The sequence below is a fragment of the Lynx rufus genome, unplaced genomic scaffold, assembly GCF_022079265.1.
Source record: "Lynx rufus isolate CCGP_SWC_20201006 ecotype Redwood Valley unplaced genomic scaffold, mLynRuf1.p SCAF_15, whole genome shotgun sequence".
NCBI classification, from domain to species: Eukaryota; Metazoa; Chordata; class Mammalia; order Carnivora; family Felidae; genus Lynx; species Lynx rufus.
The window spans coordinates 50,223,227-50,248,786 of NW_025814829.1; the positions used below are offsets into that span (position 1 = coordinate 50,223,227).

At 39.7% G+C, this 25,560-nt stretch overlaps 1 protein-coding gene across 1 annotated transcript; it reads right to left on the reverse strand.

Annotated features, from left to right (window-relative positions):
- Window positions 1–509: 509 nt before the first annotated feature.
- LOC124510466 (dimethylaniline monooxygenase [N-oxide-forming] 3) lies at window positions 510–23,252 on the reverse strand. The gene is made up of 8 exons (XM_047077332.1): window positions 23,121–23,252; window positions 15,041–15,229; window positions 11,148–11,310; window positions 10,751–10,893; window positions 7,306–7,505; window positions 4,096–4,451; window positions 1,565–1,637; window positions 510–855 (listed from the first exon to the last, which is right to left on the reverse strand). The coding sequence occupies exons 1-8, from the start codon at window positions 23,250–23,252 to the stop codon at window positions 510–512; spliced, it is 1,602 nt and encodes a 533-aa protein (XP_046933288.1).
- Window positions 23,253–25,560: the final 2,308 nt, after the last annotated feature.

The window sequence follows — 25,560 nt, forward strand, 5'->3', positions numbered from 1 at the left end:
AAACCAGGTGTCCATGCTATGGAGGCCCAGGAACAGGACATATTGCCTGGAGGATATGGCATAACACAAAAATAGAATTAATAGCCAAATTCCCTACTTGAGCCTCCTGCAAATGGTTTGTAGAGGTGGCCTGAGAATATCACAACTACTCTGCTGAATTTGCTCTTTGTTTAGATTTGAAGTATGTATTTTAAACCTTGTGTAAAGGAGAAGAGGAACTATGTCAAAATGTTTCAGGAGACGATTGAAGTTAGAGATGAAGACCATAGTTCTGATTATGAAATGTTAGTGGAAACTAAAAAGAAATGATTAATGCTCTCTCTAGGTCATGGCATGCTTCTTAAAGAGGCTTATTTAAAAGCCTAGAAATAGTACTGCTTTACTGACTAATGCCTGCTGAATAGGGAAGTAGGAGGTGTGAAATTCTTAATTTTTAAATAGAAAAGTTCCCCCCCCCCCCGCCCCACCCCAGGTATTCTCAGTAACTTTCAACATCTTGGGGAGAATGATCATTGGATCCAAGCCAGGAAAATAGCAACAACCAGAATGGGAAGAGCAAGAAGCCTGACCCAACGGCAAAGCAAGCAAGGCTTCAGGGGGGTTCCAACTGCTCTTGTCTTCATGGGTTTCAGGGTCCGGTCCCACTGGGTCAGGATGGCATTCCTGGCTCCTGGCCACTTCCCTGGGCCCACCAGCCTAAACTGGTATGGGCTGCAAGGGCCAAAGAAAACCTCCACAGCCAATTTGGGATCTGTGAGAAACAGCCACGGGATGTTGGGCTTTGCCCCAATGAAGGAGGCAAGCTCATCCATATAATTAATATAATCTGTCAGCATGGTGTTGCTGGTGCCAAACCTAGAGGTGGGAGAGGAAACAGGTCTGTGGATACTGAAGCTCTATGTAGGACGTCTCACAGGAACAAGAACAGGGGAAAATTCCTTACAGCTTTTTATCAGAGGGACTCAATGTCAATCCCTTGTGTTGGTAAGGGGACCTTGCTCATTTATTCTGTGCTTTGGTAGCTTTCCAAGAGACTTGCATACCGACCTCAACTGGACATTTCCCAAGACTGCACAGCAACTGAAAGGCATTTTTATCCCCGTTCATAAGTGGAAATTGTCTCTTGCTCATGAAGTTCATGCATGGCCACTGAGCTAATTAGTGACAGAGATAGGACTAGAGCTCAATTACCCTGATTATTCTCATTTGCTGACTCGTGTTCATTAGAGCCATCCATTTGGAGGGCATCCTCTGTATCTTACAGGATTTATAGACTGGAAAATAGGAGCCCACATTCATGCACTCCCAGACTCCTCTGATTTCTAATCCTTTCTGGGTCTTCTTTCTGTGATATATTGCAGGAGCCATGGAGGGATGGATTAGGACCAAGTACCATGTCAGGTGCAAAGGAAATCTTCCATAAATACTTGTGGAATGGATGAATTTAACTCATAGCTGTCGCGCTAATGACCTCACTCTGGACCATGTAAGACTAGAGTAGTTCCAACTATTCACATTTTTTTCTATGGAAACCATAGACCCTCTTTACAATAGATGCTCTTACCATTTGAGCCTTTCCCTCATTTTTTTATCAATATCATTCATCATGTCTGTTATAGAAGGCAAAGTGCAAGTTCCTAAAACAAAAGAAAAGATAAAGGGAAAGAAATGATAATAGTTAAATAAGTCTGGCATAAGATCAGGCTGCAATGTTTTCTTCTTAATAATGGGTTATGAATCACATCAGTATTTCCATTTTTGGGGGGGTCATTGTCTAGCAAAGTAAAATCTTGAGCCGATCAACAGGTGGTCATTTTGAGACAAATACACAAGTCATTTCCAGTCTTCTCAGAATTGAGGTGTCACATAATTAAAAACCAAGAGCCATATAGCATTTTATCTTTGTATCTTTGCTGTTAAACAAGTTAGAAGATGTTTAAAATCAGTTTCAAGGATTATATTCTAGTCTCTCAGCAGTATTTTTTAAAGAATGTTATCTAATAGTTTATAGCCAAAGGTAAATTGGCATCTCTTTTTTAAGATATAAGAAAATAAACCTTCATAGGAAACTATCCTCCTTTGTCAGAAAAAGGAATTTCCAACACATAACATGTAGAATTTAGTCAAGCCCCAAGTTTCTCTCTGAAGAGCCAACAGTTCCTAGGTGAGACGGAGGATATGGATTATGCACAAGTCACCAAGAACATGGGCAAGCCCCTAGAGACCAGATCCGAGTTGGGACTACTCTAGGATTTCAGGCTCATTCTGGAATAGTTAGCACACTTCTCTGAAACCCATACCAAAACATTCTTTTGTGCCCAGAGATACTTCAAATTTAGGGTGGTTTCTTTGGTAATTTTGGGATCACCTTGAACAAGACTAGAATGCCCAGATCTGATTGCTCAGAAACATACCATGATTGCCTAACTTCCTGTTCCTGCAAACCTTACAGATAGGGTCCCTTGAACAGCCTCTTTAGGTATGACCTTGTTCCAAAACTTGGAACCTGTTCTGTCCTGGGCAAAAGGAAGATCAAGAAGGAAGAGCTTCTGCTCAGTAGCCCACCAGCTACTATCATTGGGTTGCCTGTAACTGGCCCCTCTGTCCTGGTACTTGGGTTCCCCCAAATTGAATTATTTGCTTTATCATTCATTTCCCCTTAGACTGAGTGTTTGCCTTGGATCATTGCCTCCTTTCATCAGAGCCCAGATTACAACTTATCTTAACAGAATAAGTGTCCTACCCTCTAATGCCAGTCTCCCTGAGCCTTGAACCTTAAGCTCACTTTATTCCTAGTGGGATTTCTTGTCATCACCTTCCTGGCTGCTGCCTCACTGCTGCAACATTCACACTGCAACATATTTCTGCCTTGGATGAAAGAGTGAAGGAAATTTAAAGAGATCACTGATATGCATGACTGTAATGATGTGGATGACAGCCTGGGGGATGAAAGGTGTCTCAGTATACCTAGTGGAAGGTTCCAACCTCCTGTATAAAAGAACATTTAAATTCCAGCATGTCAAGTAGGACTGGAAGCCTTACATAGGGCTTCAAAGGAAGTAGGCCTGCTAAAATCTCTTTCCAGAAGTTTTATACCTCTAGGACCAAACAAACTTCGCACATTCAATTTCTTTAACCATGGACTTTTGGTTTTATGATTTGAATCTTCGCACGACTGCATTTAAACCTTAGTGGGAATCTGATCCTCATATCTTCTGCTGGAGGATGCTGACTGCTTTCCATACCTGACCCCAATCAAGTTTATTGTTGTTATTATTATTTTTTAATACAGGAACTCAGTATTTCCCTACCTTAGAGACTGGTCATCTATACATCTAGGACTTTCTGCTTCTAATGATCCATTGCTTGTTCTTATCTGACACACGGCAGGGAAAAAGAACAAAAAACAAAACAAAACACTGCCTTTCCAGCAATCATAATTTCTTCCATGAGTGTGGATATTGGAAGCTGGCTGGATATTGGCTTGGAAACATCTCTTATGAACCTTTTAAGCAATGTCATTCTGTTGAGTTTTGAAATCATAATTTTATAAAATTGTCATGCATTTAAGACCAAAAGCTCCGGTGTTCTTAAGTTTAATGAAAGTCAGCCACTTTAAAGAGTTATAAATCACAAAATACTCCCTGAATAATATCTTGTACTATTGCATATGATAATCCAATGTAATATTTTAATTGCTTATAAAATACAATACTAAAAATATAGAATTATAGATTCAAAACCAGATGGGACCTAGAATTTTCCCCTTGTTATTAGGATGATTGTTTTCACAAAGACTCAAAGGCATTTTTATTGGCATCCATCTTCCCCATTAATGACCTTGTTTGTCTACTTACCTTTTTAAAAAAAAAAAATTTATTTGTTTATTTTTGAGAGAGAGACAGAGACAGAGAGAGAGAGCATGAGCCAGGTAGGGGCAGAGGGAGAGGGAGAGAGAATCCTAAGCAGGCTCCTTCTGTCAGCACAGAGCCCAACATGGGGGCTGAACTCACGACCATGAGACTGAGACCTGAGCTGATATCAAGAATCGGATGCTCAACCAATTGAGCCACCTAGGCGCCCCTGTCTACTTACCTTTTACTACTTTTACTGCCCAGCGAGCTTGCAGGTCAACTGTGGGAATGGCAGCCCCAAGGGACTGGACCAAACCAATTATTCCCAGGGTTGGCTTCTCCAGTGAAGGAGGGAAAATGTCTTTAAACAAGGTGATCTCATTGTTTCTGCTCTTAATGATAGACTCATCAAAGAAGGGGTAGGCATAACCATAGCCTGTTGCAAAAATGACACAGTCGATGGCTTCAAACACTGTCCCATCCTCAAAAATGGCCGAAGTCTCTGTGAATTCTTTGACATTAGGCTTAATGGACACTGTGCCACACAGAATGCAGGCTGGGAGATCATCGTTAAACACAGGTTCTTTCCTCAGGGTTCTGTATGGAAAATAGAGACAGCCACTAGAACGGTAATATTTCCTCTTTGTTTTATTGGTCCATAATAATTAATTAATAATCAATTAAGAAGGAAGGAGAAAACTACCCAAGATTTTTTTCTTGTGCCATGGAGTGTTACCAATATGACTGGAGAACAAAACTGAAGTAAGGCAATGTTGTGAATTAAGAAAAGTTGCCTTTGCCACTCCTTTCTCTATTTCCTGTGATCTTTTCTCTCCCACAGAGCTCCAGATCTCAGAATTAATCACCTGGGCCCTATCCCCTGTGAAAGCTTTGTCAGGAAAGACCCTAAATCAGAGTCCAGGGGTATTTGGATTTTTTTCTTCACTTCTTATTAACTGTGAACCTTGATCAAATGAAAGTTTCTTAATTTATCTTGCTTCGTCTTTCTCATCTGGAGCAGCAGTAACTGTTATGCCCACCTCGGGTCATTGGGAGATGGAAATAAGACAAAGATCCTGGCCGGGTTTCTAACAGAGGGTGAGGTATGAGCCTCCTGCTCTTGTCAAAGCCACCAAGATCCTCAAACTGCCAGATCCAATGATCCATTGTCACTTGTCATCTTACTCAACTTATCAGCGGTGTTGGACGCAGTTGATGGTTTCCTCCTTGAAACACTGCCTTCATTTTGCTTCCAGGTCATCACTCTCTCAATTCCCTTCCTATCCACCTGCTATTCTTTATTACTGTCTCTCACTGAACTCTCCTCTTCCTGACCTCTCTCTGAACAATGACATGCCCCAGGACTCAGCCTTCAGACCTTTTGTCTTCTTCATCTACATTCACCTTTCAAGAGATGTCATCTGGCTTCATTTCTTAAAGTACTATCTATACTCTGGTGAATCTGCATTTTTAACTTATGGTTTGAGTCTTTCTTGTCTTATGTATCACAAGCCTGCTCAACATTCTTCTACAATGATGACTCACAATGACTCATAGGCCTTTCAATTTTGAGATGTTTCAAACTAAACTTTGCTTCTCCCACGGTCTTCCACATCCCATAAAAACTGTCAACTCCACCCTCGCATCCTTGCTCAGTTCAAGAGTTTGGAATACATCTCTGAACTCTTTTCTTATTCTCACATCTGTTAGCCAACCTAACAGAAAATCCTATTTGGGTTTACCTTTAAAGTATAGGGGCGCCTGGGTGGCGCAGTCGGTTAAGCGTCCGACTTCAGCCAGGTCACGATCTCGCGGTCCGGGAGTTTGAGCCCCGCGTCAGGCTCTGGGCTGATGGCTCGGAGCCTGGAGCCTGTTTCCGATTCTGTGTCTCCCTCTCTCTCTGCCCCTCCCCCATTCATGCTCTGTCTCTCTCTGTCCCAAAAATAAATAAACGTTGAAAAAAAAAAAAAAAGAATATCTAAAGTATATCCCACATCTGACCATTTCTGAGCACTTGCTGCTAACAAGCCTAGTCTAAGCCACCAGCCTCTGTCATCTGGGTTTTTGACAATAGCCTCTTAACTAGTCTTTTTGCTTCCTTCCTTGACCTACCTCTATACACTGAATGATGACCACAGGTCCAGAGTGATTTCTTCAAATTAACTTGGATCTTGTCAGATGCTTGTTATGGCTTTCCATTGCATTTAGAGTAGAAGCCAGTGTCCTTACAATGGCTTACAAGGTGCAATGCCACTGGCCATTTTGATGTCTTTTGGTTTTATCTCCTACTACTCTTACTCTCCCCATCCTCTTTTCCCCATGGAGAGAAGTCCATTGAACACGCCAGTTTGTTGAACATGGCAGTCATGGCCCTGAAGAGGCAATGCCCTAACTATTTCCTCTGGAATACTTTCCCCCAGACACTCCCCTGGCTCAGTTCCTCAGTTCCTTCAGGGATTTACTTGAAAGTCCCCTCCTCAGTGAGGCCTCCTCTGGGAATGCTGGCAGCTCTCCCCATCACCTCTGCCTTCTTTATTCTTTTCTTCATAGTACACATCAGCATATGGTCTTCTGCTATCTGTCTCCTGTCTGTTTCCCAGTGCCAGAAGGTAAGCTCGTGAAGACAGGGATTTTGAATGTCTTTTCACAACTACAGTCACGGGGCTCAATATAGGACCTGACACACAATAAACGCTTAATAAATATTTGTTGAATAAGTTAACTTTGATGTAAACAGTTTATAATTTGGATTTTTCACTCCATGTCAAGGTAATTTCTTATGTGCCCGAGGGTTATATCTAGGGGGAATGATAGGGAAGAGTGAGGAGGAGGCTGAAGAGGCAGACATTGTGACCACATTGCAGTGGGAGGACTCTGTTTAGGGTGGGTGATGAGAGTGCAGCACAGGGAAAGCCCTGCTTTGCTTAACTGAACTTTTCCATGAAGTGAGAGGCAGGAGAGCAAGGTGGCTGAGAGCGAGAAGCTCTGGAGTCAGCAGATCTGGGCTCATTTTGAATACTGCTTCTGCCTTCTGCCTATGGGACTTTGGCAAAGTTAGTAACTACATTGAACCTCAGTTTCTCATCTTTAAAATGGGCATTATAATAGAGATGTAGTAATTGTTGTGAGGATAAAATGAGATAATGCACGTAAGAGCCTTGCTGGGCTGCATTAAGAGCTTAAAACATGTCAAATATTATCGTTACTCTAGGGACTAATTCTCTAGGGACTCTAGGGATGTGTATAACTTTCCAGCTGTGCAAATATGGGAGGGAGGATTGTGAAATGGGAAATAACTCCAAATGTTTGCAGTTCTTCATCCTCTGAAATGTGAGACATGATTGCTTCACTAATATTATTTTGGTTGGTTTGGGAGTTACAACAACACACATTGTGAATTGTTGACACTGAAATGCAAGTAACAGGCATATCATATTTAACTCTGCTTTACCCATTTAAAGGCATCAAACCATAGTTCTCGTGCTTGAATTTTGCATTCATTTTCTTCTTGTACCACCAGTCAGAGATGGCTTTTGGCAAGTTGTTCTTGAGGAAGGTTTCAAATCGATTGACCAACACCATGTCCCATGGATAACCATCATCCCAGACCCGGCTTATCACCCAGGAGCCACTTCTGGAACTGATGATGACCTTAAAAAAAACAGCAATTTTTAACCATTAGAGCAGTGACTGTTTGTAGTGGGTATTGTGGTGTGTCCCTCGGGTCTGAGGGGAGTTGGGGAGTTGTCACAGCAGCTAGTGTGAGTGTTGTCTCATGGCTTTCGGCTGTCAGCCCTCTTTGAGAATTGCTTTGGTTGAAAAGAGGGCCTCACCCAAAGTCTTATGCCCTTTCTGTATTTCTTGCCTTCAGTGACTGTTTGATACCTGGTCTCTCATCCCAACTGGGGACAAGTCAGAAGTGTAGCTTTGGAGTAGTGTAAAGGGAAGCATCCTTCCTTTGGCTCTCTCATCTCCCAAGTAAATTTCCTGCGTCTTGTCTACATCTCAGGACCAACCACCCTGTCATCTCCTCTGATGGAGGTGCCCAATACCTAAATTCTCATCCCATTTCCTCTAGTGCTTAGCTGGTAACCATTGTCTACAACCAAGCAATTATGACCCCCGAATAGGCATTTCGACTTAAAATGCCTTTCCCCATCCTGAAAGAAGGCAAGAAAGACATCTGGCATCTGAAAACCATAGGCTCAAATCTTGGCTCTCCTACTTACTAATAACGTGATTTGTGGCAAATTCCTTTAACTTCTCTAATATTCAGTTTCCTTATTTGTAAGATGGAGATAATAGGTACCCGCCACATCAAATCTGTGGGAGCGCTGATGCAGTGTGCTAGCCATGCAGTACGACCACCATTGCCTGACATGGAGGATGTATTCCTTTCCTCCCCTTCTGTCATGATCATCCCTAATGGTATAGATTTTCAGGCATTTTTACAGAATTTTTTTTATCGGGGCACCTGCGTGGCTCCGTTGGTTAAGCATCCAGTGCGTAAAAAAATTTTTTTTAAATGTTTGTTTATTTTTGAGAGAGAGAGACAGAGACAGAGTGTGAGTGGGGGAGGGGCAGAGAGAGAGAATCCCAAGCAGGCTCCTCCCTGTCAGCGCAGAACCCGACAGGCGGCTTGATCTCATGAACCATGAGATTGTGACCTGAGCCGAAATTAAGAGTTGGCTGCTTAACTGACCGAGCCACCCAGGTGCCCTGCAAGAACTCCCTTTGCTACCTCGTCAACCATATGACTCATAAATATCCTTCAAGGACTGGTGCAGGTCTGCCCACTTGGTGAGGCCTCCAGTTCCATGATCAGAGCAGTTAGTTCCTGAATCACCGGGGCAGCCTTTGTCCTGGTGGCCTCTTGTGCTGTTGTTACGTTGTTAGGCTTTCCACTTAACTCTTGAGGTTATGTTTAATTTATATCCCATCGAGGTATTATTTTCCCAAGCACATTTGAAGTTCTTGGAGGAGAGGGGACACAAAGTTGACTTCTCTGTGTCTCTATGCTGTCTAGTATAGTGCTTTGAGCAGGCAAATAGGAATATATTTTTATGCCATTTATCCTGTCATGACCTCCTTGCTTCACTCATGGCAATACCATCATTTAAAATAGACTTATGTTGAGGATGCTATCACATCAGTAGGCATAGCATCTAGAGAGAAGATTCCTGTCTGTGGGGGCGCCTGGGTGGCTCGGTGGTTGAGTGTCCGACCTTGGCTCAGGTCATGATCTCGCCGTCTGTGAGTTCGAGCCCCGCGTCAGGCTCTGTGCTGACAGCTCAGAGCCTGGAGCCTGCTTTGGATTCTGTCTCTCCCTCTTTCTCTGCCCCTCCCCCGCTCATGCTCTGTCTCTCCCTCTCTGTCAAAAATAAATAAACATTTAAAAAAAAAGAAAAAGATTCCTGTCTGTGGGCTTCTAGAATCTTTCAAGGCTAGTAGGCAATGTTTGTTCAAACTCCTTCCCGTGACCTTATGGGCCCTGTATCACCTCTACTCCATCTCCTCTCCAACCTCTCCTCCTACCATTCTTTTCCAGACCCACTGAGTTGCAGCAAAGGGGTCTTTCCTCAGTTTCTTGAGACTCTAAGCTTCTTCCTGCTTCAAGACCTTCTTCCTGGAATCCTCTTCTTCTTTTTTTTATGTGAAATTTATTGTCAGATTGGTTTCCATACAACACCCAGTGCTCATCCCAACAGGTGCCCTCCTCAATGTCCATCACCCACCTCCCCTCCCTCCCACCCCCCATCAACCCTCAGTTTGTTCTCACTATTTAAGGGTCTCTTATGGTTTGCCTCCTTCCCTCTCTGTAACTTTCTTTTTTTTTTCCCCTTCCCCTCCCCCCTGGTCTTCTGTTCCTGGAGTCCTCTTCTGACACTGAGCCCCTTCCTCAACTTTTAGTCCTCAGCTTCAATGTCATCAGCTGAAAAGAGCCTTTCCACTCTTGTCTGAGGCAGCTCACCCTGATTATCCACTCTTACAGCATGCTTTTTCTTTCTTTACTAGCACTTTTCACAATTTTCAAATTATTTGTGCATTTACTTCTTTAATGTCTGTTTTCCACCCTAGACTCAGTTCTGGGGTGGGTGTCATGCCTGTTTTGTTCACCACTTTCTCTCCAGCACCCAAGCCAGTGCTTGGTTAAGCATTTGTTGAGGCACATAGTAGGCCCTCAACAAATAACTATGGGGATGACTGTATGCATGAATGACTATAGAACTCGGTATTGCTGAAATCATGTTTAAATGCTTTAACTCCTGCGGCGCTTGGGTGGCTCAGGCAGTTAGGCATCTGAGTTCGCTCAGGTCATGATCTCACGGTTCGTGGGTTCGAGCCCCGCGTTGGGCTCTGTGCTGACAGCTCAGAGTCTGGAGTCTGCTTCAAATTCTGTGTCTCCCTCTCTCTTCCCCTGCCCCCACTGGCACTCTGTCTCTCTTTCAAAAATAAACACTTTTAAAGAATTAAATTCTTTGACTCCTTACCAAAATCGCAAAGTAGATTCTCTTTTTATCTATCTTTATGAGAAAACTGACACTTGGAGGGATTGAAGGACTTGACCCAAGAGTATCAGAGTCATGACCTTAACCCTACATCCACACTAGCTTTGGAGGAATTGATTAGACACCTGTTAGACACCAAACGTCCTGAAGAAGACGACTGTTGAATGACCTCACTCCCTGCTGATGATCTGCCTTTGTCAGACCAAACTATTGAAAACCTCACCTGTTGTGGAGGGAAGCTGAGATAAAAGAAACACTACTTAGTCTTCCTGTCAAGAACCCTGTGCACTGCTGCTTCCCCTGCCCCTGGTTTCCTAACACGTCTTTCCAGTGGTAACTGTTTCTGTTCCTTTAAAGATAGTTCCCTGAGTACCTGAGAAATAGTACCTGTTTAGCTGTGCGGCTGAGTTCTGTGGCAATATCACAGCCCGAGTTTCCCAGGCCAATCACCAGGACTCGCTTCCCCTTGAATATTCCTGGTTCCTTGTATTCCCGGCTGTGGAAGCATTTGCCTTTAAAAAGTTTTAGTCCTGAGTGAAAAGTGGCAAACATATGAGTCATTTGGTTTCCATTTAAAAATCCGCTATAAAAGGCTTGTAGGTGAATGCAGTCAGAATGATATGGAACTTCAACACTCCAGGAATATTACATATAATAGAAGCATATGTTAATTTAATCATATATATATATATATATATATATATATATATATATATTTAAAAAACATGATCAAGATAGTCATTCGTGCCAAATGTATAGATGGCAGCCTAAATTTCACCCTTACCTGGAAAGGACTCTTTTGGTAGGTTGGGGTACACGTGGTGTCCAGAACAAATTAATACAGCATCAAAGACAGTGGATTCTTTTTTACCATCCCTTTCAGTGGTAACATCCCATTGGCCGGTGACTGAGAAATCGGGACGTTTATTTACACTAGATACGAGTGTCTAAAAGAAATAAAGACAGACTTCTTTTCTATGCTAACAGTTAGATTTGGCACCAACTTGATAGAATAGTATGGAAAAAAATCGTTAACATTGGATTAGGAAAAATACTTAATTCATTCTTAAGGTACATATTATGAATTTAAAATTCAAGAAAATCAAACATTAAATGGTAAATACGTATTTTTGTCCTCACATGGCTTCTTGTGCATAACCAATATGTTCTGCAGACCAGAGTGACTCCCCTCTTGGAGATATGATGTGAATTTAATCACAGCTTACAACTGGCATGTATCACACATACTGAGTAATCTAGTGGATGATAGTTTTTGTTTTTTTGTTTTTGTTTTTTTAACGTTTTTTATTTATTTTTGAGACAGAGAGAGACAGAGCATGAATGGGGGAGAGGCAGAGAGAGAGGGAGACACAGAATCAGAAGCAGGCTCCAGGCTCTGAGCCATCAGCCCAGAGCCCAACACGGGGCTCGAACTCACAGACCACGAGATCGTGACCTGAGCTGAAGTCGGAGGCTTAACCAGCTGAGCCACCCAGGCGCCCCAGGATGATAGTTTTTGTAGTAACAACTACCTCCTAATATACCTCTTCCATTTTATTTTTTAATATCATTGTTGTCTTGGAGTGAAAGATACTGTCTATATTCATAGCATAAGTTCTCAATTTTAGTGTGCACAAGGATTCCCTGGAAAGCTTGTCGAAGTACAGACTCCTGGGCCACATTCCTAGATATTCTGAATTAGTAGGTCTGGCACAGGACATGAAAATTTGATGTTCTGACAAGTTCCCAGGTGATCTTAATGCTATTTGGCCCATATATTGAGTCGCACTGGATTAGATTATCAATAAATATTCACAGCTGAATGGCTGCCTGTTGGTTGGTATGTTTCCTCTTCAAATTTTTTTTTCAATTCTTCTGGTTATATTGGAAAGAGAATCTCTATTTGACATGAATTGTTCTTTTTTCTTTCTTTTTTTTAAAGTAGGCTCCACATCCACTGTGGGGCTAGAATTCATGACCCTGAGATCAAGAGTTGAATTGTTCTTATCAACTTTATTATGTATAGCATCTCATTCATATTAAACAATATGTCTACACATATCTGTATAATATCTTTGTTATTTATGAAATATAACAAAACAAGCACTTATAAATTCATGAGGTCTTGCATATCATTTGTTTAGAATAACTCTGGGATTATGAATTTATTTATGGTTCCTTTTTGGATTATATCTTCTGTTTGTTGCAGCTGGTTTACAGAATTGCAACTGATTTGTATATATTGATCTTATATACTACCATCTTGCCCAATATTTTTATATTAATTGCTATTAAACCTAGTAATTCGTCTCTAGATTCTTTTTGGGTTTTCCATATAGAAAGTCATATCATCTGTGATGAATGCTGTTTTTTTTCTAGTTGTCATTCCTTTTACTTATTTTTCTTTACTTGCTGTACTGTTTCTTAAATTTCTTAAGACTATTGAAAAGAAGTAGTAATAATAAGAATCCTTGTTTTGTTCTGGATTTTAAAGGAAATGATTCCAACTCTGCACTCTTTAGCACAGCACTTTCCAGTAGCAATATAACACGAACAACATATGTAATTAAACATTTTCTAGTAGTCACATTAAAATAGAAAAAAATGTATAATTTAATCCAATCTATCTGATGTTTTGTTGTTTTAATAAGTAACCTACATAAACATTGTTAATAGGTATATTATATTCTTTTCCATAATAAGACTTTGATATCCAGGGTGTTATTTTATGCTTCTAGTACATCTCAATTTTGGGCTAGTGATTACTATACTGAACAGTGCAGATTTAAGATGTTTGTATGTTTCCATGGGTCAAGAAAATTCCTTTCTAATCTTAGTCTGGTGAAACTTTTTTTCTTTGCTTTTCTCTTTTTCTTTCTTTTAGGTAGAAATAGATGTTAAATTTTACTTTTCAGAATTTGGTAAATGTATGGTTTTCTTCCTGTAACAGGGTTTTATACTGAATTACATGTTTATGTTGCATGATATTAAAATTCTCTGTATCCTTAGCCCAAACTTATCTCAAGGAAGATAGTTAATTTTTTTTTTTTAATTTTTTTTTTTTCAACATTTATTTACTTTTGGGACAGAGAGAGACAGAGCATGAACGGGGGAGGGGCAGAGAGACAGGGAGACACAGAATCGGAAACAGGCTCCAGGCTCTGAGCCATCAGCCCAGAGCCCGACGCGGGGCTCGAACTCACAGACCGCGAGATCGTGACCTGGCTGAAGTCGGACGCTTAACCGACTGCGCCACCCAGGCGCCCCAAGAAGATAGTTAATTTTTAAAAATATTTTGCTGAATTCATTTTTGAAGGTTTTTTTTTCCCACCAATTTTCATGAGGAGATATGCCTATAATTTTCCTATTTCCTATTAATCTTGTCTGCTTTTGATGTCATGGTTATAATGTCATGGGATAAGTTTGGAAGTCATACTTTATTTTTTAGTCTCTGGAAGAGTTTATAAAATATTGAAATAGTTTGTTCATTGTAAATTTGGAACTACCTATAGAATATTTTTTTAATGGGTAAAATTTTAGTTTCTGAGTCAAAAGAACTCTAAGTTACCAAAGGACTATTCAGACTTTCTACTTCTTTTTATGCGAGTTTTGGAAAGTTTAAAATAAAAAAGATTTTAAAATTTAACCAATTTAAACATTATTTGGCAATGCTTTTATAGTTTTCTTATTATATATTTTTTTCATCTGCATCAGTTTCATCCATTGTTTTTGTTTCTAATATTATTTGTTTGTATCTTTGTTCCTTTTTCCTCAAACTGTCAGCTATCTGTTTTTGTTTGTTTGTTTATTTTGTTTGTTTTTTTGGCTTTTTGAAGGATGAATTTTCAATCATCATAAGATGTTTTTAAAATTTCATTAAGTTCTCTTTACTACCTTGCTCATTCTATGTCCTTTTTGGCTTGTTCTGTTTTTCTTTTCCTAATTTCTTTATCTTGTTAGTTTTTCAACTTTCTTATTTTCTAATATAAGCATTTAAGCTTATAATTTTCATTAAAGTTTTGGTCTCTATGCTTCCCACAGTGTTGATATGTAGAATTTAAGTTATTCAGATCTAAATATCTGAATTTTCTAAATATCTAAATTTTCTAAATATCTGAAATTTCTATTTTAATTTCTTCTTTGACCCATAATTGTTTAGAAAAAAAAGGAGTTTTTCATTTATAAATTCACGGCTGTTTTACATTTATTTTTCCCTTTATTGATATCTAAGTTAATGGCATTTTAGTCTAAATGTGGTATGTGGTATTTTGTAAATTTCCAATGTATTCTCTAAATCTGGGGTCAGAGAGGCCACACTCTTAAAAATGTTGACAACCAAGGGGCACCTGAGTGGCTCAGTAGGTTAAGAGTCTGACTTCAGCTCAGGTCATGATCTCATGGTTCGAGATGGTCATGATCTCATGGTGAGTTCGAGTCCTGCATCAGGCTCTGTGCTGACAGCTCAGAGCCTGGAGTCTGCTTCAGATTCTGTGTCTCCCTCTCTCTCTGCCCCTCCCCTGCTCATGCTCTGTCTCTCTCTCTCTCAAAAATAAATAAAAAATTTTTTTAAATGTTGACATCTAAGAAAGAGATACTGAAAAGAACAAGTAAGAATCTGATAATAAATATAGAATTCCCACAGTTATGCCCCGATGTAATCTTTTGATAGCATCTTACCTTAAATTGTATATATTTCAGGAGGTTCTTTTCCTTGGCAAATACAGTGATATATTCCTGGATCTTGTTGTTGTGCATAAAGTTAGGGAAGTGATCAGGATATGGGAAGTCTGGGAAACACATCATCTCTTTGGAAGAGTTGGTAAAGACAGACTGGTAAATACTGGCCCTGCCTTCCTCTGCATGGTCCTGTAAATGTATAGTTTCAAATGAAAGAGAGTTTGTAAATAGGTACACTTACCATGGTCATGGCCAGTTCCAAATAATTATCACTCCTTTAAGTCACCTTTACCCACAAGTAAATTCAGGAAGATGAGGAATAAATTAACTTTATTTAAACAATTTGACATCAATCAAAGGAACTTAGAATGTGGACAATATATATTTCTTAACATCTTCTCTAAGGGAAACAAATTTTAAATTTAATTATGTCTTTTTAGGAATATATAACTAGAATCAAAGAAGGAGAATTTCTGATACATTATGATATGCATTAACTTTGAGGACATTATGCTAAGTGAAATGAGTCAGTCACAAAAGGATAAAAACTGTATGATTCCACTTATATGAGATATCCAGAGTTATCAAATTCATAAAGACAGAAAGAATAATGGTTGCCTGGGGCTGGGAAGAAGGAAGAATGGGGAGTGATTGTTTAACTGGTACAGAGTTTTAGTTTGGGAAGATTAAAAAAAGTTCTGAACATGGGTGATGGTATGATCGTACAACAATGTGCAAAAACTTAATGCCACAGAACTATGCATATCAAAATACATATCACTTTAACATTTGATGAGATAGTTCTGGTTAATTAGATCATAATATTTTCTCATGTACATAGGGCATAGAAAACTTAGGTTATGTTTATAATAGTGTTTTCAAATGTTTTTAACCACAACCTGTAATTAGTAATATATTTTATATTGCAACACAGCACACACACACACACCCCCCAAACGTTTTATGAATAAATCATATCCAACTACTTGAATTGCATTCTGATATTTTCTAGTCATTCCATTTAGAAATGTAGTTTGATTCATCTTTATTTCATACCACACCAACGGGTCATAGTTTCCAGTTTGAAAAACAGTGGTTTAAAAAAAATGGAAGGGTGATATTTGGAGGATTGGGTAGAAGAAAAGAGAATAGAGGCAGGAAAGAGGTTGATGTAAATCACCTAGGTCTTAAAGTTTATTCTGTGGGCTGAAATTCCAAGATTAATATACCTCAGATAAAATTGAGGGGAACACTGAGGGCAGAGTGGCTTTTGTTTTCACATTTGAAATTTTGGTGAGATTTCGCTTAGTTTAAAGGCTCTGCCTGCACCAATCTGATAAGGGGAGGTTGACACAGTAGTCAAGTAGCAGTGATTAGGAAGAGGTAGGATCTTAATTTAGTGCCCTTAAGCCCATTCAGTTTGAACAGAACATAGGAGTTCCCACTTGCTCCCAAAGAGATGCAGAATTTATCTGAGACTCTTAGCAGATAGTCTACCAGAGAGTTGCCATGGAGGGGGCTAAGTGGAATATGAATAGACAGCTATAGAGTGGACTCTTTGGGTCAGGAACTCAATGGGAAGACTGGACCTCAGGGAGGATCATTTGATGTGCTCATAATAGGCAAGTGGGGTTTAATGAGCAAGGAGGGCCACTGGCCTGACTAAGCTGCGAGAGGCCAGTCACCAAGTTCATTAACTACTGTGTTCAATTTAAGATTCCTAAAGGATAAGCATGAATGATAACCAAGCAAAACAGGAACACCAAGAGACTAGAAGGGCCAGAGAACAGTCCCAGGACCTGTGTTTGAATTTGAGAAAGTTTGGCTTTCCTCCGCCCCAAGTCACATAAGTCCTTTTTCTCCATAAGTCCAGATCCAATCTTGGAAAAAGCCAGAGGTTTTGGGTGATCTGAAAGACTGAGTATGATCCAAAAGAGACCTGGAGATTGAGCTGTGAAAACTTGGGGTACTCCTTTTGTCTTGGAATGCTTTTATGCTTCTCCCTATGAAATTTTGGATATTTGTTTGTTGTCCTATTTATGCTAGATATAAAAAAGTAACCTGAGCATTAATAGTCTAGTTAATGCTTATGGTCTAGGCTATTAACGAACATTAATAACCTCCACTAGTGCTTATGGATAAAACATGCAAAATATCAAAAACTCCCAAGATGAGAGAAGATCTTCTAGGACAGAGCAAGGGGTTTAGGGTTGGTGATATGCTTCACTCAACAGTCTTACGATTGTTCCCTCAACTTCTAAGTCATGTGGTAGGCAGAATTTTAAGAATGACCCTCACTGTCCCTCATCCCTGTGTAGTCCTCTCCTCTTTGAGTGTGGGTGACACCTATAAATATCTTATCACTCCCATGACTACGTTGTCATGCGGGCTTCATCTAAACACATAATCTCTTTAAAAGCAGAACATTTTATTTGGCTGGTAGCAGAAGCCAGTTCAGATCATGAAAAGAATTCAGCTTGCTGTTCTTGCCTTTGAAGATGGAAGTAGCCACATACCAAAGAGCCTGACAGCCTTTAGGGGCTGAGAGGAATCCCCAATTCGTAGCCAGCAAGGAAACAAAGACCTTTGCTTAACATCAGCACGAACCTGAGTTCAGTCACAAACGTGTATGAACTTGGAAGCAGGTTCTTTTCCAGTGCCTCTAGATAAGAGCCCAGCCCAGTCAACACCTTGGTTTTGGCCTTGTGAAACCTTAAGCTGAGAATCCAGCATACTGTGCTTCTGACCTACATCATTGAGGATAATAAATGGGTGTTGTTTTGAGTTGATGAGTTTGCAGTAATTTGTTACACAGCAATAGAAAGCTAATACAAGGGTAAAGGTGAGGTACTGGAGCAAGCCAATGTTGGGAAACATTAGGTAATGTTACACTAAGGGAGGAGTTTCATAGAATAAAAATAATGCAAACCTTTGAGACAGATTGGGGGTGCTTTTGCAACTTTGGCTGCCCCAAGATAATCAGTCTTCCTGGAAATGTTTAGCTGGTTGGTCTTCAGTTTTTCTTAGGTTTCCCCCAAAGCCCCGATTACTGAGAAAGAAGTTGCAACATCAATTAAATACGTGATTTGTGACTTGCTCTTTTTTTTTAAACTTAATGATGGATATCTTACTGTTCCCACTCAGTGTTATAAAGTGCATCTCAGAGCTCATGTTTACAGACTGATTATTTTAAGTTGATCAGGTAGAAAGTTCATGAGAACTTTCCAGAGTTCTTATGGCTCCAGAGTCAATAATTGCATATTTAAATATACTAGGGTTTTTTTGAGGGAGTGGTCAACAACGAGCCAAACCCTGCTTATTTATGGAAGTAGATTTGTTCTTTTCTTATTACAAAAGTAATTCAAGCTTCTGATTAAACATGACAGATTATGTAGATACATTTAACTTTTCTTTCACCCAAAACTTTACTAAAAGGACTGTAGAAGTATCAGAGGTCTGAACTCACGAGGGGTGGGGGGGGAGGGTGGAAAGAGAGAGAGAGAGAGAGAGAAAATTAAGAACAAACAAAACCCAGCAATCACATCTTGGAAGATACAACATAGATGAATGATGACAACTGACTTAAGAAACCTAAGAAAGCCAAAAGCTAAGCCTTGGTCAAATCAAATGGGAACCCAGGTCCAATAATGATATTATAAGACATTCAAGGTAGTCTTTTATTTCACATGTATGATTTCTCAAAGAACTACTGGAGGATGTACTCTACTAAAAGGAGAGAATAAATTAAATAGTAGCACAACAAGGGAAACAGGGTTGCCCAGGTAATGGCAAGGTGGCCTTGATGAGGGAAAGAAGATGGCCAGAAGAACTATCCTTGATAGTTGAGAGAAGAATTAAGCTGATGGACTCACTGATATGTTTAAACATACTGGAAGGAGAATCATAATTCTGTGGGAGAGTGTGGGCGATGAATTAGAGATAGTATTTGTAAAATTAAACAAGGGATACAGGTGATTATTAACTCCAGTGAAAACAAAAAGTGTTCAAGAAATAAAATGTAATCAGAATCCACTAAGTGGCTCAGCAATGACCAATGTTTCCATTATAACAGTATACACATGAAGGTTTGCTTAAACAAAAAGGATCATGAAACTATATGAAGAAGGAGATGAAAAATTTTGTAAATGGGGGTGATTTTTGTTCCACATAATTTAAAGGATTGCTGTTTGTACATAGCATCAAGCCATGACAAATTTTATAGGTGTAGAGGAAGTTACAAGAGATGAGTGAAATGGGCAAAAATGAATATGGTGAAACAGAGAATTTAAATTTAGGCTAAAAGAGGCCAGTTATTACTATGAGTAAGGGAAGATTCAGTGTTGCCTGATTTTCTGATTTGTTCAAAAGAAGACAGATTTCTAGATTTTTATGTAAAATATTAGATTAAAATCTTAAAAACTGTATAGCTAAAATAAAATATATCAGCTGCAGTATAAAAGCAGCCAGTTTGCTAACTCTAAAATATATAAAAATGATTGATTTTTGTCTAGTAATTTTGTGATTTGTAGCTTTTGGTGAGATTAGAAAGCTGGGTAGTCTCAACACAAGGAGAGACTAAACATTAAAAAAAAAAAATGATCCAGAGTAGAATAAATTCAGGGGAAGTGAACAAAGGGTTGTGTGACCAGAAAGAAAGAGCCTTTATTCATGAAACCTCAGGTCCAAATCCAGACAATTTACTGATGTATTGTTTGGGTATCTCCCGAGACAGAAAGAGATTTCCCCTAGACCTGTGGCCTAGTCCTAAAGTACTTAATTCTCTCAGTGATCAAAACAGGTGAGGGAAAGACACTACTCTGGCTTTAGAAGGACCTAGGGAAGTGATCCAGGAAACAGCTACAAAAGTTTGACTGATCTGTACCATGATTTTTTCACACTTAACGAATGTTTGGATACCTTTCAAAGGAAGACAAAATGCTGAGAGAATATATAATGCTGACTTTAGAAACTAAAGGTAATGAAAATACAAAATTAAAATGACTTTATGATATAATTCCATAATATGAGTTCAAGGCATACAGCTGTAAGGCTTTTAGTGGTATTTGAGAAACATGGTAAGCGATGCTGTCATCTGCAATGTGGGCCCTCTCACAGAGGTAATTAGGGAACTCTGAATAACCAGTGTATTAGTTTCCTGTGTACTGTTATAAATTACCACAAACTCGATGGCTTACAATAGCAGGAATCTATTCTCTCACAATTCTAGAGGCCAGGTGTCAGAAATCAGTATCACGGGGCTGAAATCAAGGTGTCCATAGGGCTGTGTTCATTCCAGGGGCTCTAGGGGAGGACTCATTCCTTGCCCCTTCCAGCTTCTGGCAGATTCCAGCCTTCCTTGGCCTTTTCAGGGCCTAGAGGCCACCTGAATTCCTTGGCTAATGGCCCCTTCCTCCATCTTGAAGGTGGAAGTCACAGCATAACATCTTGAAAGCTCTCTTTCTGCCAAGGTGATCACATTACCTTTTCCCTTCTGTCTCTGGGTGTCAAATCTCCTCTGCTTCTCCCTTATCAGCATATATGTTATGGCATTTTCAGCTCACCCAGATAATCCAGAATAATATCACCATCTCAAGATTCTTAACTTAATCATATCTTAGTTTTCCTTATTAGGGACATTTGCAAGTTCCAGGGATTAGGATCTGGTGTCTTTGGGGGCACCATTGTTCACTTGTTCAGCCTACCACAGTCCACTGGCCCATAAAGATTCATATATATCCCACATGCAAAATTCATTCACCCCATCTCATCACCCCAAAGTGTCAATCCATTGCAGCACTAAATCAAGTCCTGAATCTTATCTATATGTCATCAGCTCAAAAGTCCCAAATCGCATCATCTAAATTATCTCAATCAGATATGGATGAGACTCCGGGTATGATCCATCTGCAAAATGCCTTTCCCTCTGTGGACCTGTGAACTAGAAAACAAGTTCTCTTCTACTAATGTACAGCAGTGAAACAGGCATTGGGTACCAGTTATAGATGTTCCCATTCCAAAAAGGAGAGAATGGGAGGAGGAAAGGAGTTACCAGTTCCAATTATGAAGTCCAGTAGGGTCAATGTTATTGGGTTTCAAGACCTGGGAATAACCCTCTATGTTTCAAGATTCCAACCTCTGGGCCTGCAGTGTCACCCTCTGGGGTTTTCATCTTTTACTTTTTTTAAAAAAAATTTCTTTTAATGTTTATTTATTTTTGAGACAGAGGGAGACAGAGCGTGAGTAGGGGAGGGGCAGAGAGAGAGGGAGACACAGAATCTGAAATAGGTTCCAGGCTCTGAGCTGTCAGCACAGAGCCAGATGCGGGGCTTGAACCCACAAACCGTGAGATCATGACCTGAGCCGAAGTCGGATGCTTAACCGACTGAGCCACCCAGGTGCCCCCCCTTTTTTTTTTAAATTTTTTTAAATGTTATTTTCATCTTTTTCTTGAAGAGAAACATATGTTTGCAGCTGAGTAGTTTATCATTCTATGATGGCAGGATAAAATTTTAAAGGCTTTCTTGAGCAGCAAGAGATGTGGCTGCTCTCAAAGGCTGTATCATCAGTGTCTATCTTTAGCGATGTTTTGCAAAGTAAGTTGGAATACAAGGATTGGTTAAGATTCCTGTAGAAATCCTGCCAGCTCAATAGGCCACATGCTGCAATTGTGCCACGCAGTTTACCGAGGGGTTAAGCACTCAGGCTGGAGAGACAGCCAGCTTGAATCAGGATCTTGTCTTTGCCATTTACCAGCCATTTGCCATTTCCTTTCTTTTCTTTCCTTTTTTTAAGCTTCAGATTCATTTATAAAAGGGAAAAACTCATACCTACCTTATAGCGTTATTGCAAAGATTGAATTAAATGGGAAAAAGCATTTGGCATATAGAGAGTCCTCAATAAAATAGCCCTAAGAGTCAACGATATGCTAATCTGAAGCCCTGTCAGCACATTTCATCAACATATGTTAGGCGCCACAACGTTATACAAGATTAAGCAGTTTCAGTAATTCTTTACAGCCCAGAAAATATCTGTATTAATAAGAATAATTTTCATATCCTTATAATATTTAAAGAGTTGTCATAGACACTGTCTCCTTAAATGCAAACTTTTTTATTGAGGTATAAAATATAATACCAATTTTGCACTTGAGGAGAAAATAGTAGCTTAAAAAGGGTTATTGCTCTTCTTAAATTTGCATATATGAATGGTTTATTAGAAGAAGAAGACGAAGACGAAGAAGAAGAAGAAGAAAAAGAAGGAGGAGAAGGAGAAGGAGAAGGAGAAGGAGAAGAAGAAGAAGAAGAAGAAGAAGAAGAAGAAGAAGAAGAAGAAAAAGGAGGAGGAGGAGGAGAAGGAGAAGAAGAAGGAGAAGAAGAAGAAGAAGGAGAAGGAGAAGAAGGAGAAGATAGATGGAGTAGGCTTAGTGAGTGTTCCTAAGTTGGAGACAGTGAAGGAGCTGGGGCACAGGAAGGCCCTCACACCTGCTGTTATGGTTGCTAGGTGACACAGAAAGTGATTTAATGGCTGCATAGAGGCATGTCTGCTGGCAGAGTCCTTATTATGAATGCACAGAGACAAAAGGATATTGAAGAACTTCAAATCAGTGTATCCTTTTCTTGGTTCTCCTATAACTGTCTCATTAATTATACGGTTTTGGCAAAGCCAGAGTTGGCACCTGAAACCTTAAAATCTGTGGTCTGAATCACTAAGTGGACCTTTGGTAACCTCAACAAAAGAATGGGAACAGTCATTGTTTTTTAAGTGAGGAACTCATGTGATTATATTACATAAATCTAACCAATATTTGCCCTCAGATTTTATTTCTGAGTGGCTCAGTTATTAATGGTTTATCAGGGGTCAATTCTGTACACAGAGATCTTCAAAGCTAGCCCATTATCTCATTTACTTCTGAAGTAAGCAAGAAACTTTTTAACCTGCTTCTGATGCTGTGTTTTGTAGATTCCAACCTAAGAGGGATTCTAACTGCGGGGCAGTTGGTTTGGAGGCCTGTGCTCCAGAATTGTGTTGTCACACACTTCCCACCCCACCTCCTGGTCTGCTGCAGTGATGTCCCACTCACCGAGAATTTCCACAAGCCCCCAATATCTTCACTCTTCTCAAAGCAGGTGGGCTCCAGTCCTTCTTCCAGACAGCTTCTGATGGTGGCCAAGCCACTGACACCAGCTCCGATGATGGCCACTCTCTTTCCCATGGTTGCCTCTGCAAAGACCCAGGGAACATTTCTAGCAACAGTATTGCTGAAAACTTTTTTTTTTAATCACTCTTTGGCCTAATAAGAACCTTTGTTTTGCACTAAGAAAGCAATATTAAAAAAAATAGATCAGAACCTTTTTAAGTAATCTAACTACATTTTGCATTTCTCTCCAATTTTTAAAGACAGTGTTTTGTCCCAAAAAAAGAAGTGCTTTGCTTTTAGTCAACTCCCCCAAATTAAGAGACTGATGGTGTAGTATATGTATTTATCCTTTTTGCTTTTGCCCTTTTGTCATTGATTTTCTACCAGAGACAGTGAACATGAGAAAGATAAGGAGATTCACAACTAAAACACATATGCACACATCAATACCCACAAACATGTATGTATATATGAATGAAGAAACAAATATGCACGTGTATGTGCACACACACACATATTAATTTCTTTCTACTTTGACATAAGACTGAATGAGGAAGAAAGTCAGGGCATATTTATATTTTAGTATGCCAGGCAGTCACCTCATTCCCCCCTACAATGTTCTTCACCTTCTCAATTAAAAAAAAAAAGTCTGGTCTCTTATCTAACAACAACTTCCTTCCATTAACTGCCACCCCAAACCTCCATTCTCTTTTTTAAAAATTAGATTTCCTAATCTTTTCCTGATTCTGACACTATCTTTAGGTCTTACTATTACTTCTATTTTTTTTTCTTTTTAGACAAAATCACATAGATATGCAGTGACATAGACTTGGATGACAAGAATCATGATTCTTAATTCTTAGGAAAAAAAGATCTACACAGATTAGATGTCATTCTCATTCTGGCCACATTTGGTATGAACTATAGATTCCCTTCTCCATTTACCCATCCCTCCCACCTCCCTCTCTGCCCATTATAGTATCTTCCTTTTCCCCTTTTCTACCTTTTTCTTTATCTTCCCTTCTCCTCTATGTTTCAGTCCTGTCCCAGGTGTTTGGGCAGTTTGGAAGGAAAAATGTTTTCCCTGAACTAGCACTCCATGGAAGCTATTGGCAAATGGGAGGAACTGCTTTTATTTATTTAATTTTTTTTTTTAATTTGGGGGGAGGAACTGCTTTTAAAGAGGAACTCACTTAATGGCCCTCTTATCAATTCCCTGGGTGGGCTGGGCTCTGCCCAGTCTCCTGGCCACCTGGCACCTGCTTTCCCTTTAGTCAAGGTAAATATAATCCACCGCTTACACTCCTGGATACTCTGCTGGGAGTCAGACACTTTTTCCCAGGTGACCGCAGTTTTCTGCTCTATTTTATTGTGTTTACTTTATTTTACTCGGTCCTAATTTTAGTGGGGGGGTATCTCATACTAGCGCCCCCTAACACTGTAGAAACTTAGCTGCTTAATTGAGATATCCCAGCAGTGAAAATGGGTGTTCTCTGCTCCTTCCTCCCGTTCTCTCTTTTGACCTTTGTGGTCAAAGGCTTGGATTTCACAAATTTGTATTTCTTTGATTCTGGGACAGTGTGCCATCCTGGAAAAGATCAAGTTTAATAAATTGATCCATTACTACCAGGTAAAATTATATTGGCTAGGACCAAGCAAGCTAACTCCCACTCATGAAATACAGTGAAATTGCTAAAAATTGGTTCCCCATCGAGCATTTTCTTATATCAACTAAAATTATGACGCCTCAATTATTCTACCCAGGTAATCCCTTAATTGAGCAGGTGATACTTAGCAGAAACTGGCATATATCTAATTTTTTGAGGAGCTGCTTTTTTATGTCTTTTGAAGATGGTAGCAGTGCTCATCTGTAAAGTAAACGTGGTTAACTGGACGGAGAGACTTCAGATCTTCATTCTGTCTCTTACAGCTGTTTGGCTTTGAGCAAGTCATTTAACCCCTCTAATTCTTGGTTTCTTCATTAATGAAATAGGGATACTTCACTACTACCATCTGTATTGCTCAGTTGTTGCAAGGATTATAGTATATTTATGTATATATATATATTTATAGATGTATATATATATATATCTGTACATATACACATATGTGGCATGTAGTTAGCAATTACTAAATGGTAAATGTGGATTGTTGGTAAGTTTTTTTTTTTCTTTAAATCATGGGGTTCACTAAATTTTTTAGGGCTACAGTTCGGACCGCGTGGTTTTATCTCATTTCTCATACAGCTCTTTTCAGTTTTCATGCCACATAAACTATAGTGCGAGAAAAGACTGTGGATCGCTTTCTCAGGAACACTCCTGTAGCCTTATTCATCTAAGGAAGGGCGGGACACACCCAATTCCACCTTGGCCTCTGATGTTGT